At 40.1% G+C, this 13293-nt stretch overlaps 1 protein-coding gene across 3 annotated transcripts in view; it reads right to left on the bottom strand.

The window, feature by feature from the left end:
* Positions 1–13293, bottom strand: part of SLC26A7 (solute carrier family 26 member 7) — a 133998-nt gene that overhangs the window by 61105 nt on the left and 59600 nt on the right. For all 3 annotated transcript variants that reach the window (XM_074352617.1, XM_074352616.1, XM_074352618.1), the window contains exon 5: positions 9760–9924. In XM_074352617.1, the coding sequence (XP_074208718.1) occupies positions 9760–9924 (165 nt within the window). The remainder of the gene's footprint in view (positions 1–9759; positions 9925–13293) is intronic.

Genomic DNA, 13293 nt, shown 5'->3' with positions numbered 1-13293 from the left:
CTTTACATAGTTTTGGGGATCACGCTCATTCAGTAGTTTCTCATTGTACAACTGTTACTGAAGTTCTAAACACGGCCCTGCATAGAAACACTTGTGCTCAGAGAGAACTCTAAATTGTGCACATTCTGTTAAACGTCATGAGGCAAAGAGAAAGATCTTAAAAATCTTAACTGTTTAGAACATTAACAAGTGTTAAAAACTAAATCAGCTTTCTTCTGCTCAATACTCAATTAACCAGAAGATTCTACCTATCAAAATATACTTTTCATCAGCATTCTGGTTGCTCTAAGTTTTGCTGTAATTAACCTCCGTGACAGAAAAACATAATTTTAGTATTTTACGTGTATCACGATACCACTGAGAATTCTTCAGCACTAGTGATGAGTGTATTTTTGAACTACCTATAAAAGAACCATACGGAATATTCTAAGATACATTTCTATGCCAAAGAGAACATGTAAACCCTTCAGTATTTTTATTTATCATTCCTTTACTATCTTTGTATTAAGAATCTGTCATCAATAGGTTTGTGTTTCACTAGAGAAATAACGAAGTGATGGCACAATCAGAAAACTTTTAGAAATCTGACAGCAAACTACTTTACAGTGAGTATAAAGCACTAACCTCCAGTCTGTGAATCTTAATTCCCAATGTTTGACTTTGAGTCAGTCATCAACCACAAAACCAGGAACAGCTCCAGAAACAACAGTAACACTCATACACGCTCGTGACCATGTATTCAGATTTTGGTCTGGAAATACATCTGGCGTAATCTGTGCGCAGATATTTGCCTAAAATCCGATGACCAGTGCCCTTGGAGGAGACTGACATGAACAGAGAGGGCAGGGCCATGTGGAGGCAGAGGAACAGCTTGGTGCAGTGCAGCCACATGCCGGGGGATGCCCGGAGCCACCAGAAGCTGGAAGACAAGGAGGAACTCTCCCCTGGAACCTCCAGGGAAGCATGGCCCTGCTGACACCTTGATTTTGGACTTTTGGCCTCCGTAAATGACAGAATAAACTCCTGTGTGATGCCACCACGTTTGTGGTGATGCATTACAGTAGCCACAGGATGCTAACAGTCACCAAGCCAAGTGCTCCTCACTGCTGAGACCATTCGCAGTGGGAGTTTTGGACTCAGTTGTGTCCCCCTAATAATCTTATGTTGAAGCCCTGACCCTTGCTACCTCATAACGTGACTCTATTTGGGGATGGAGCTTATAAGAAGATAATTAAATTAAAATGAGGCCAGTAGGGTGGGCCGTAATCCAATCTGACTGGTATCTTTATAAAAAGAAGAGATTAGGACACGGAGAGAGACACCAGGGACGCACGTGCACGGAGGAGCTGCTGCGTGAAGCGCCACTCCCACCATCACCCTGATCTTTGACTTCCAGCCTACAAAACTGTGAGGAAAAAAAAGTTTCTGTTCTTTAAGCCACCCAGTCTACGGCAGTTTGTCGTGGCCAGCCCTAGCAGTACAGAGGACAAAGGGACTCAGAGCTTCAGCCTTTGGGATTCCCTACGTACCCTGGCAAATTCCTTCCTCTTCAAGTTAACCAAGATAGAAGTATTTTAAAACACAAAATGGAACTAAGCAGAAAGCGTTTAGTAACAGTGACTAGATAAGTGGTACCTTTAAGACAGACTGATTCAGCCGCTGTCACAGACAACGGCACGGTGGACAGATGTGGTAAGGATTCAACCACAGTGCTTATGTTTAGAAGACACTTGTCAGAGCTAGAAGGACCTTAGAAATCAACCAGTTGAATGTACCCATTCTACAGATGTAGAGACCAAGGCTCCAAAGATTAGTGACAGACTTTACCCGAGGTGACGTGGCTTGTGAGTTACAGAGTCAGGACTGTGACACAGGTTTTCTGAACCCTAGACCAACACATTCACCAATTTGGCGATCCTCACACATTATTCTTTCAGTCCAACAAACGATTTTCTAAAACTTCTCTGGTGCTTCTTGTTTCCCTTGGAATATGTGGAGGGGAGCTGCCACCCCTTTGAAAGGAGGCTATCAGTGGAGCGTGGAGTCTTTGATTTCGGTTGTTAGTAGTGGGATTCAATAGCCCCTGGCTGTGTCTCAGACAAACAAGCTCTTCCCACCCCCAACCCTGTGCCTATAACATGAGCAGCAGAATCATGTCAGTCCGAGGGAAGCAAGCAAGCCTCCGACTTGATCCTCAAAGGAATTTTTATATTACCCCTACCACAGACCTAAGGCAGACGGGGGTGGAGAAAATGCGAGAGATTGTTTAAACTTCATCACTTTCTAGAAAAGTGGGGGAACTGACATTTCCAGGCACTAGGCTAGCCATGCAGTGACTCATTTAATTTCCCAGTTAATACAAGGCGAACATTACCACTCTCTCTGTCACACATGCCTTCAGTCACACTGCCTGGTTTCCCTCATTAACACTATCTGAGATTATCTTGCTCACCAATTTGTTTGTCTCCTCTTGTCCTATTTCACATCCCTCCTCAGCATTCCACGAAAACTCCATGGGAACAGGGATGCCATTTCTCAACTGCATCCTCACTGCCTATGAGGTGGTCACGTAACATTTGTTGGGTAAATCCATTATAGTGGTCCTTGAATCAAGGATGCATACTAATCTCCTCCTGTCCACGTACAGGTTATTCTGTTGGATGTTTCTGGATTTGAAGCCTCGCATTAAGTCCAACTCTCCCACTTTGCAGGTGAGAAGACTGAAGTCTGCTGCGGGCCCTGGCTTTTGTCTTTTAAGGTAGCTTTCACATGCTTGGAGCCTTTTAAACATGAGCCACAATTGCTCGGCATACCCTCTCTCTGCCTCAGCTTGCTTTCAACTTGATTATATTTGAATTCTACCTTTAAGCAGATCCAGATTCCTGCTCAGGGACCTCTAAAGCCATCTCTGATAATCCCAATATTGATGTTGGTACAAGTTCTCTCTTCTTAAGGATTTGATGTCTCATATAAAGTTTGCCTACACATCATTATATACTAAACATTTTAGAATGGATATTGTTAAGATCAAGCTCCCCTAATTCCTCTATTTCCCAAAGTAACACACACAAATAGAAAATCAAGGCTAATATTAAGCTTAAAGTTCAACCCCAGTCTGTGTTCTCATGAGTACAAACACAACCCCAAAGGAAGAAAAAATTACAGCATTCTACTATTTTCACATCATTATATGCAAATTTCTGATCAACAACTGCTTCTCACACTGGGAATTTATCCCAATAAACTATTGTTCTAAGGGATAAATTAAGTCTCCAACCAAAATGAGATCTAGGGGAAATATGGTATGTTGAATGGGCAGAGACAACATGGGTGCACAGAGCTTGCTTGGACCAAACTCAAACCAAGCATGCCAAGGCTCACGTGGCATCCAGCCATCCCTTGTTTAGAAAACCGAGTTTAATTTGAATTACTTAAGCAACTGGATTTTGTGGTGATGCATTTTTCAGTGAATTGTGGGGGGTGGAGAGCTTAGCCCAAGCTAACTGAGTTACTAAAATATTTGCCCTCTGATTTAGAATTTTAAAGTGACCTTTGTTACAAATTCCCACATAATTGTTCCATATCCAAATTAAACCTGCCCCATTTCCTATCCCCTCTGTCACTGGTTGATTCAAGCTGCGGATGAACATTCCTTTTCTCCCCTCTTCTGTTTATTCTGTCCACTTTTCAAGGTATATCGAACATCCTTACAATTCACAATAGAAATGTCACAATAACTGTGGAGAAAATGCAGGCTTTCATAAACCGCCAAAGTGTGTTGTTGATTCAGAACTCCCAGAGGGCCTGTGTCTTCAGAATAAATTTGTTCTCCACATATAAACCTCATTTGTACATATTTAATTGTGATCTCATTCTCTATAAAAGAAAATGTTTCATTGGCTCTGATTTCCTTGTGACGTTTCTACCCAGTTTTATTAACATTCTTCGTTCCTGCTTTGTAGCCTTCAGGGCTACTCAGACTAGAGAAGTGCTTCGCTTGTATTTCAGGGACGGGGGTGGGAATAAAATTGCTTTTCAGTTCTGAAACTCCTCAATTTTAAAGAAGGAAATAAAAGCTTCCCCAAAAGGTAGTAGAATATATTGCCAAGCTTGCCTTGTGCTCTTGGGTTTAAGGTACAGAACTGTACATAATTATTTAGAAGAGTATTCATTTAAAACCGTGCCTCTGAGAACAGCTTTGCCAAATTCATCACAGGCTGCAGGCCAAGACACTGGCACTGCCTCAGAGAAATCCATGTGTGCTGATGTGAATTAGGAGTTTCTGTAGTTTTACTGTGCCTTTTGGGGAAAACATCGTTTCTAATAAAAAGATAGATCATCATTTCTCAATTTAAAAATCAAATTTTTATAGTAGAAAAGAATTAAACTTTTCCCTCTTATCTGTGTGGGGAACCAACTATCAGTCAAAAATTTTAAATTTGATATAAAATTCTATTTGGGCTTGACCTGCCATCTTCCTCCTCTCCGGCTGCCTTCTCCAGCAGCTTTCAGGCTTCAAAAAGTCTCATAATTAGAACATTTCTCTAGATTTTTGGTTTTATCAATGAGAGAATTCACTTTCTAATGAGTATTAAAATAAATTTCAAAGTTTTTTCTTTAAAAAAAAATCTCAAAAGGGAACCCTCGTACACTGTTGGTGGGAATGCACACAGGTTACCCCCACTATGGAAAACAGTATGGAGGTTTCTCAAAAATCTAAAAATAGAACTACCATATGACCCAGCAATTCCACTCCTGGCTATTTATTTAGAAAAAGAAAAAGAAAATACTAATCTTCTTATGTGACATCATACACACACACACACACACACACACACACACACACACACACACACAATGGAATACTACTCATCCATAAAAAAGAACGAAAACTGGCCATTTGCAACAACATGGATGGACTTGGAGGGCATTATGCTGAGTGAAATAAGACAGACAGAGAAAGACAAATATTGTATGATATCAGTTACATATGGAATCTAAAAACTAAAACAAGTGACTATAACAAAATGGAAACTTTTTAAAAATTTAAGAGCATGGGAATAAAATAATTTAAATGGTAAACCATAGTCCCAAGACAGAAGTGGCTCTTGTAATATTATTGCTTCTACTTATTTTTAAATATATTTCAGAACTGTTTATAATTTATTAATGGGTTTATAACTGCTGGGGGGATTGAGCTGAATAGATGGAAATATTTTAAAATAGAAATAAACTAACAACCATAGCATTTCTTTACTTTGGTGACTAACCCTCGTTAATAACATGTATTTTTTTAAGTTTCATAAATTTTGATGTCATCTTTATTTATAAATTTCAAAAACAGATATAACTTTATTATTTAGATTTGTTTATCTGATTAAGAGCCCTCCAGAGAAGAAAAGCGCTCGTATCTTTTATTTACACAGCACTTTTTAAAGCTCTCTAACTTGTTACATCCAACTATTTGCTACAAGTACAAACATAATCACTTCCATTAAATGGACACCTGCTATGTTCCAGGCATTTCATTTTGGGGATGAATCCTAATAGGTACTATTATCACTAATTTATAGAGGAGGCAACTGAAGGTCAGAGATTCTCGGTCACTTTAGTCGAGGCTACTGCTATGATCTGAACCTGGTTTCTCTGATTCTCAAGTTCTGTTGCCTCTTTCTAGGGGAAAGAAAAGACAGAGCAATTAGTGTCTACCTGATTGCGTGGGTCCTAACAAAATCACCACAGCCGAGAAAAAGCTTTTGCCCAATATATACCTGAAAAATGTGCAATACTTCAAATGCATTATGAAATATCCATCACTTTAAGAGAAAGTTTTACTAGAAGTATAGTACATTTAGAGATAAGACTTGAAGAACAAAGGGAAAAATAAAACATTGTTTGTAAAGGGATTTAGAAAGATTGAATAAAAAGATGAATTAAACGTAACTCTATCCACTTTTTGTTTAGAAATATAGGGCAGGTCATGACAGTGTTCCAGCAACTCCATTTGCATACGCAGACCCCAGAAATGCTGGGAGACTTACGCAGAGGCAGAGGACCAGTGGAAAGCCTTAGTAGGGTTTTACACTTCGGGGAGAACCCCTCACATGAGGAAGCTGGTTAACAGTTTTTAACTAGGAGAGGAAGAGTGACCTAAACACCTGAGCTTCGCTGGAGTTGGTGGCATGTGCTCTGCATTTCAAATGCAGAAAAGTGTCTACCAGTCAAGACCTACAGAGAAAGACAAATATATGACATCACTTATATGTGGAATCTAAAAAATGAGACACACTACTGTATATAAAATAGATAAACAACAAAGTCCTGCTGTCTAGCATGGGGAACTATATTCAATATCTTGGAATAACCTATAATGGAAAAAGAATCTGAAAAAGAATAGCCATATACATGTATATACATACATAACTGAATCACTTTGCTATACACCTGAAACACTGTAAATCAGCTATACTGTTGGACCTATTGGAAGTCTGTTCTATAATCTGAGAGGGCAGAACTGAGCACATAACACTACCCATTTTTGATTCACATTAATTCTTAAAAATGTTCCACTGAAGCAAGAACGGCTTCCAGCCCCGAGTAACCAAAGGGATGGAGATTTTGGCTATTTGAACATGAGAATTAGATTCTCTTAGAACAGAATTGGGCATCCACCAGACAGATGACACTGTAGAAACCGCCATAGTGGCAGATGGAAGGTACCCCAAAATGCAGCGACCTAAGAACAGGATAAAGGCAAAAGTCTGTCTCTTCGCTCAAAGTTGACAGCAAGCATTGCTACTACCAGAATTAATTAATAAGCATTGGACTGGCCAAGCCTGAACTCTTTTAAGAAATCTGTGTTCCATCTGAGACTGTTAGCAGTGGTGAATGGCTTGTTGTACAAGAGATATTTTAGATATGAATTTATGTTTCAAGGAATATCAGTAACATATTCTTTATCCTTCATCAGCCTGAGTAGCTTCCAAAAAGGATATAACCCTTGTGAGAATTTAGAAGCAGGAAAAACCCAAAACTGTGTTAAATCAGGCTCCTCTAGCTTTTTTTCGCCTGATGATCAGGGCCTCCATTTTGTCCTCTGTTCTATACGTCTGTGCCAAGTTCAGCTCTCTTCCCTCACCTCCCACCTAAATGATCCATGGACAAGTTCAGATTTCCATTATCATCATCAGATTATATTTCAGCCTAACTGCACCAAAGCAAATGTCCCAGTGTAACCTAGGCATGATGCGAAAATTATTTCTTAATCCCATGCTCGGATCACAACAATCTTTGACACTGCAGTATCAGTATCAAGTTTGGCAGAGAACCAAAGCGCCATCCCCACCTAGGAGTGCAGCAGTGCAGGGCCCTGCAAAACAGAGGAGTGAAAGCAACTTTTCTTTGTTTTCCATCTGCACAAAGCATAGCAACTTCCAACAACCGAGTAATACACATTCAGTCAGCCATCTAAAAGTATTTCTAAATCTGATTCCACTTCAGTATGGGGACTTACAAAAGCCCTCCGCCCCCAAAAGCCACACAGTGTCTGATCTACAAGGCAAAGAAAAAGTAGCTTGTAGTTCATCTCCCAAGACAACAAAATGAAAAAATAAAAATACACAAAACACTTTGATGCAGCATTTCATGCACACTGCCACCAGAGAAACAAGCTGGAAGGCCAAACGGCACTGCTGTATCAGGCTGCCCAGCTTCTGTGAACACAGCTCTTGAAGGGAGGAACGACTACTTGTGTCGTTGTGAACACTGGCCAGTGGCCAGTCTGTAACCAGCACGCATTTCCTTACGCTGCACATGCACAGACAAGCACGCTCTCCCCAGCCAGGAGGTCACGACAGAATCTCGTACTGATCTGGGTCTCTTGGTGCACCAGGCATCTCCTGAAGTCTTCACTCAGCCAGCCACCCGGTCACTTACAGCTACTTGAGTCACTTTTGTTTGAACTGGAGGTTGAAATTAAGTTACTTCCAAGAGCAGTTTCAGTGTTCTTGTCATAGTTTTAAGCTTTCTTATAATGGATGAATCACTGAGCAAGATATTGCCTAAATAACAAAAATTCAGAACCACCTTCCAACTCTGTTCTGCCCATCACTGTCTTTATTAACTGCCTTACTAACTAAACAGAGAAACACACATTTAAACAGATAAGTGATACCATTGTTCACATATTAAAATGGCACATTTTAAAAATAGTCATAATCAGACTTGGTGATGATGAACTTAAATATTAACTGGTACAACTTTTAAAACTGAAATTTGGCAAAAATGTTATACACTTTTGATCCAAAGTCCCCATAACTAGGAATTTACGTTAATGAAATCATCAGGTAATGCAAATAATAACATGCAAATAAAACAAATCTTCATCGAGTGCATATATATAATGGTGAAACACCACAGACCACCTCAATAACAGGAATTAGATAAATAAGTTACTGAACTTCCATATGTTGAGCTACTGTTCAGCCATTCCTTGATTTAGAGCAAGAAAATTAAGAATGGGAATACTCTCATTATAAAACATTAGTGATATTTAATACACAGCATTACATTGTAGGAGACCAGAATATGCTACTCCAAAATGTGCCTCTTTGGTACAAGAAATACATTAAGCTTATTATTTTGATAAAAAGCAGACACAGAGAAGCTCTGAAAATAGTATATTACCCTTTAGTAAGGGAAATTTACATTTATAAAGGAAGACTCTATTTGCAAGGGTGTCTTCCTCTCAGTACCAGAAAGAGAAAGATGACTCTAAATCACAAGAGATTTACACAAAATCCCAAAATCTAAAATCATCTAAAAATTACCGTTGGAGAAGGAACCAACCTAAATCTGTGTAATAAATCTTACCTACATTTACTGTAATTTTCATGGTCACCTTCTCATAACTTGCCTCCCCACACTCCTATTCCTTTGTTTTAACTGAAAATAGTATTTACGTCCAAATTCTTGCCACACCTTTTGACTTACTAATCCCTGAATTTCTCCCATGTGTATACAAAATATATATGCTAATAAACTTGTTTCTTTTTCTTTGTTAATCTGTCTTTTGTTACAGGAGCCTCAAGGGTAGAAGGAAAATATTCTTTTCCTCCTCTACAACATAAAATTTTAAAAAATGAAGTGTGGTTGCCCTCAATTTCATTAACAAGACATTGATTTTCTTATAAGACATGAGTCCCTGAGCAGTCACAGATTTTAGGTCAGCTTCAAAAAGAGACCAAGAACAATGAAGAATTATTAGGATAATATGTTGAAACTGGACACACGTTTTTCTCTCTCAGGTTCAAGTGACTTTTAATAACTGTCTGCTATTGGGAAGCTAGCCCCCAATTTTTACTAGACCTCTGATTTGATCCATACAGAGTTCATAAAACTGGAAGCACGTGGTAGAGTCTACTGTTGCTAAACTGGGCCACAATTCTGGTAGAAGGCTTCCATTAGAAGTTAGCAACATATCTGGTCACACAAAAAAATTCAAGTTATATTTTTTCTAACCATGTATTCAAATTACACCATACTTTACTGTTTCTTATAAAGGACTGCTCCCCAAATTAGTAGGTTTGACTCATTAAACTAGCTTCACACCCTCAATCACATTCAAATATCCTAAAATATTTTATTTAAGCCTAAGTTGTCTTAATATAGAAAAATTTTAGTATTGTAATTAACCAAATTGTACTTTGTGAAACACAGACACGCCCAAAATATACTAACAAAGACAGGTGTAAAACTCACGTAAAAGAATCCAAGTGGTCCAGATATATACGGAATTTTCATTCCCAAGAGATATTTGACTTGCGAAGTCACGACGTGGGTGGCAGCCCCCGTTGTCATCGCACTGATCACAGGCTCGGTAAGCAGGAACGTGGCGCTGCCCAGGTGTAGCACAAACATGGCCACCTAAGGGGACAAAGGAAGATGAACCTTCCCAAGCTTCCTAGGGGGGTTCATACCCGACACATTTTCATTTTCAACACACAGACATAGGGAACTGACGTGAAATGTGTGTCTTAAATTTTACATATTCAATAGCTTGAGATTTCTTGAGAACATTGCTAGGTTCCAACACTTTCCAAACGTTTTTCGGTACAATTATAAGTGCTTCAGTTAAAGTTAACACAGTTTCTTTTCTGAATGCTGACTTTCCTTTTTTCTCTTTTCCTAATCATGTATGTTACAAATAAGAAAATATGTTCAAATCGGCTAATACATGAGGCTCTGTGGAGAAAAATCAAATTTGCATTATCATATCTATAATTTTTTTAAAAACCCAAAGGACACGATTCACTACTTTACACCCAGTAGGCTTAAAACCTCAAAAGCACTGAGGAGAAAAAGGCATTTCTTGAGTTTCTCCCAGGTTCTGAGAAGTGGAAACATACTGTTTTGACTATATACGCTGCCAATTAGCTGTAAAGGGCCCATATGATTAAGACATCGAGACTTATGTGTTTACAGAAAAAGATGACAGCAGAAATGAAATCTCTTTTCTTACTGCTAACACTGCAATGATTGGTGCAAAGAGATAACTTTTAGGAGATGCCCTAGTCTTCGACTGAGTACAGCCACATCAATTCAGTAACAGAAATTTACTGTTTTGAAAGCAACATTAAATTACAGTCATGAGTATCCACACTGGAAAAGGAACACAAAGCGGGCCAAGGCTGATATATCCTCTCAATGTGTTAATTATAATATTTAGGTCATATCTTAAAATTCTTGTTGGAAAATAAGATTAATCATTAAAGAAATCGAAGGAAAGAATAGCAGGGAAGTTTCCTTCTATCAAGAGGCCACAGCGATGAAAATGAGAAACGTAAAGTGCTGTCTAAGCACCACCAGAGCCTATGTTGCAAATATACCATTTCCATCATATTGCACTGCCCTTTGGCCAAAAGCAATAATACTCTACACGTGCATTAGGGGAGAGATTCCTGGGCTTAAATCTGAAAACTCAAGTTCTGATCCTGGCTCCATCACATCCTAGCTTTGTGACTACAGAAAACCTATTGAAATTTTCCAAGCCTCACTGTCTATAAGTAATTTGAATGATGTCTGCCCTATTGATTTTGCAGCATTGTTGTAAAGTGAATGTGAAATGAGCTATGGAACCTATAAAATGTGCAATACACGTATGTACCAGGAATGTTATAAACCGTCATGTATATTTACCCAACATGGAAAACCAGCCATCAGGTTTGAAAATGTAGAAAAGGCCACACCATATTTTCCAACTCTGGAGAGCATGAAAGAATTTATCAGTGTAGAAAGAAATGTATTTGAATTGATTGCAGCTTAGCAATCCCCTTTTATTCAGCATATAATAAAGAAGACAATATAGATTGCCAACACAGAAATCAGGCGATCTGTTTCTGCCAACATAAGAAGCCAAAGCAGCAGCTTCTACAACTAACATTATTTTCAAAAACTATATGTCATTTTGTCAAATAGAAATGTCCCAGGGACTTGGGGCCAAGATGGTGGAGGAGAAGGATGCTTGTAGCTCACTCTTTCCCACAAATACACCAAAGCTCACATCCACAGACCCACCCAGCCAACCAGAGCACCTGCGGAACTCCAACAGAACACTGTCCTCTTCAAAAGACAAAGACATCATGAATCTGGTAGGAGAAAAGGAAAAAAGAAAGAAGAAAAAGCAAAACAATGCAGGACTGGTCCTGCGAGGAGGGAGAGGCAAAGGAGGAATAGTGCTTGTTTGCTGGGTCTCCCCCCCTCCAACGGAGAGGCCAGCGGGACAAAGAGGGCGCCTCCAAGGCTCAGATCTGTATGGAGCGGCACTTGACCAACAGAACTAAGTTAAACAGGCACAAAGGGTTCCTGAAACACCCAGCCCAAGGCACAAGCTGGCACCTGGGGGATGGGACAGGCTGCCCGAGCCAGGCAGAGGACTGGGGCATCTGCACTGAGGCAGCCCTGGGGGACTGCAGGGTGCTGCATGCCGTGGCTGGGAGGGGACACAGAGCAGAACAACCTGGGCCCCCATAAGTTACAAAAAATAAAAAAGCAAAGCAACACTGCTTGTGTGCCCTGAGGGGAGGGGCGCTGTAGCCTTTGTCTCCTCAGACCTGGGGCGCCATTACCAAGAGAAATAAAAATGTCTCCTCAGACCCAGGGTGCTTATCTGGAGAAGAGAGGCGAGGCGCAGCCATAGCTGTCATATCCTCCTGTGCACAGTGCCTGGGTGGGGGGTGGGGCCGAGATCTGAATCTGCACCCGAGGGCTCCCCAACCTCCTAGGCAGGACTGAGACTTGTTTACAGCCAGAGGCAAATAGGATCTTTCTGCCCTGGTACCTAAGAGAACTCGCGCCACCAAAACAAACAAGGAGCTGAGGTTTGGCACTGAGCAGGGGTGGTGTGGTCCTACGCTCTTCGCCGAGCCCACCTAAGGAGCACCGATCTGAGCTGGAGCAGGCAGCTGCATAGAGCAGCAGAGCGACCTGCACTGGGAGAGAGCGGGTGGCCACCCGCCTTCCTGACAGAAGTGCAACAACTGACCGAGGTGCTGGGAGGGGGCGTGATCCGCCCACCTGCCTACCTCACCCAAGCACAGCATCTGACTGTGGCATCAGGAGGGGGAGTGACCCGCCCACCCACCATGAAGGAGAGCAGCACCTGACCCAGTGTTGGAAGGGAGTGTGATCTGTTTGCTGACAGGCACTGGGAGCAGCACAGATGAGGGCGCCAATGGAGGGCCTCTGGAAGCAGCAAGCTGAGTTCACAAAACGAGTCGAAGACAGAAAGACCTCTCGATAAAATCATTAAGAGCACACAGTCTCCAGGAGAACACATCCCTTTTTTTTTTTAATCTTTTTTTATCTGTTCTATTTTCTGTTACCTTTTTAATCTTTACTTTTTAAACAATTGTATATGTCTACAGTTTTAATCCCTTTTAAATTTTTCTTTAAAATACTTTTATTATTATTATTTTTAAAAATCCACCTCATTTCATTTTTATTTCTCTTGTTTTTGATCTCCTATTATTGGCTATACACTGGTTTCAAATACTGTTTTTTGATCTTTTCTCCTTTATAAAAGTTTTTAAAAGACATCTCAACTCAATTGCTATTCTGCTTCAACTTGCTCTTCTACTATTGATCACACACTGTTTTCAAAGCTTTTTTCTCCTCCCTTCCTTTAAAATTCTCTCTCTTTTTTTAAAGTTTTATTCCTGTATAGGCTTTAGATAGATAAATAAATAAACTCCTTAAGGACCACAATAAATAACTGATATTCCATAAGCCACAGTG

Source organism: Camelus bactrianus, chromosome 25, assembly GCF_048773025.1.
Source record: "Camelus bactrianus isolate YW-2024 breed Bactrian camel chromosome 25, ASM4877302v1, whole genome shotgun sequence".
NCBI classification, from domain to species: domain Eukaryota; kingdom Metazoa; phylum Chordata; class Mammalia; order Artiodactyla; family Camelidae; genus Camelus; species Camelus bactrianus.
The sequence above is the reverse complement of the archived record's forward strand: the minus strand, read 5'-3'. Positions and strand labels throughout refer to the sequence as shown.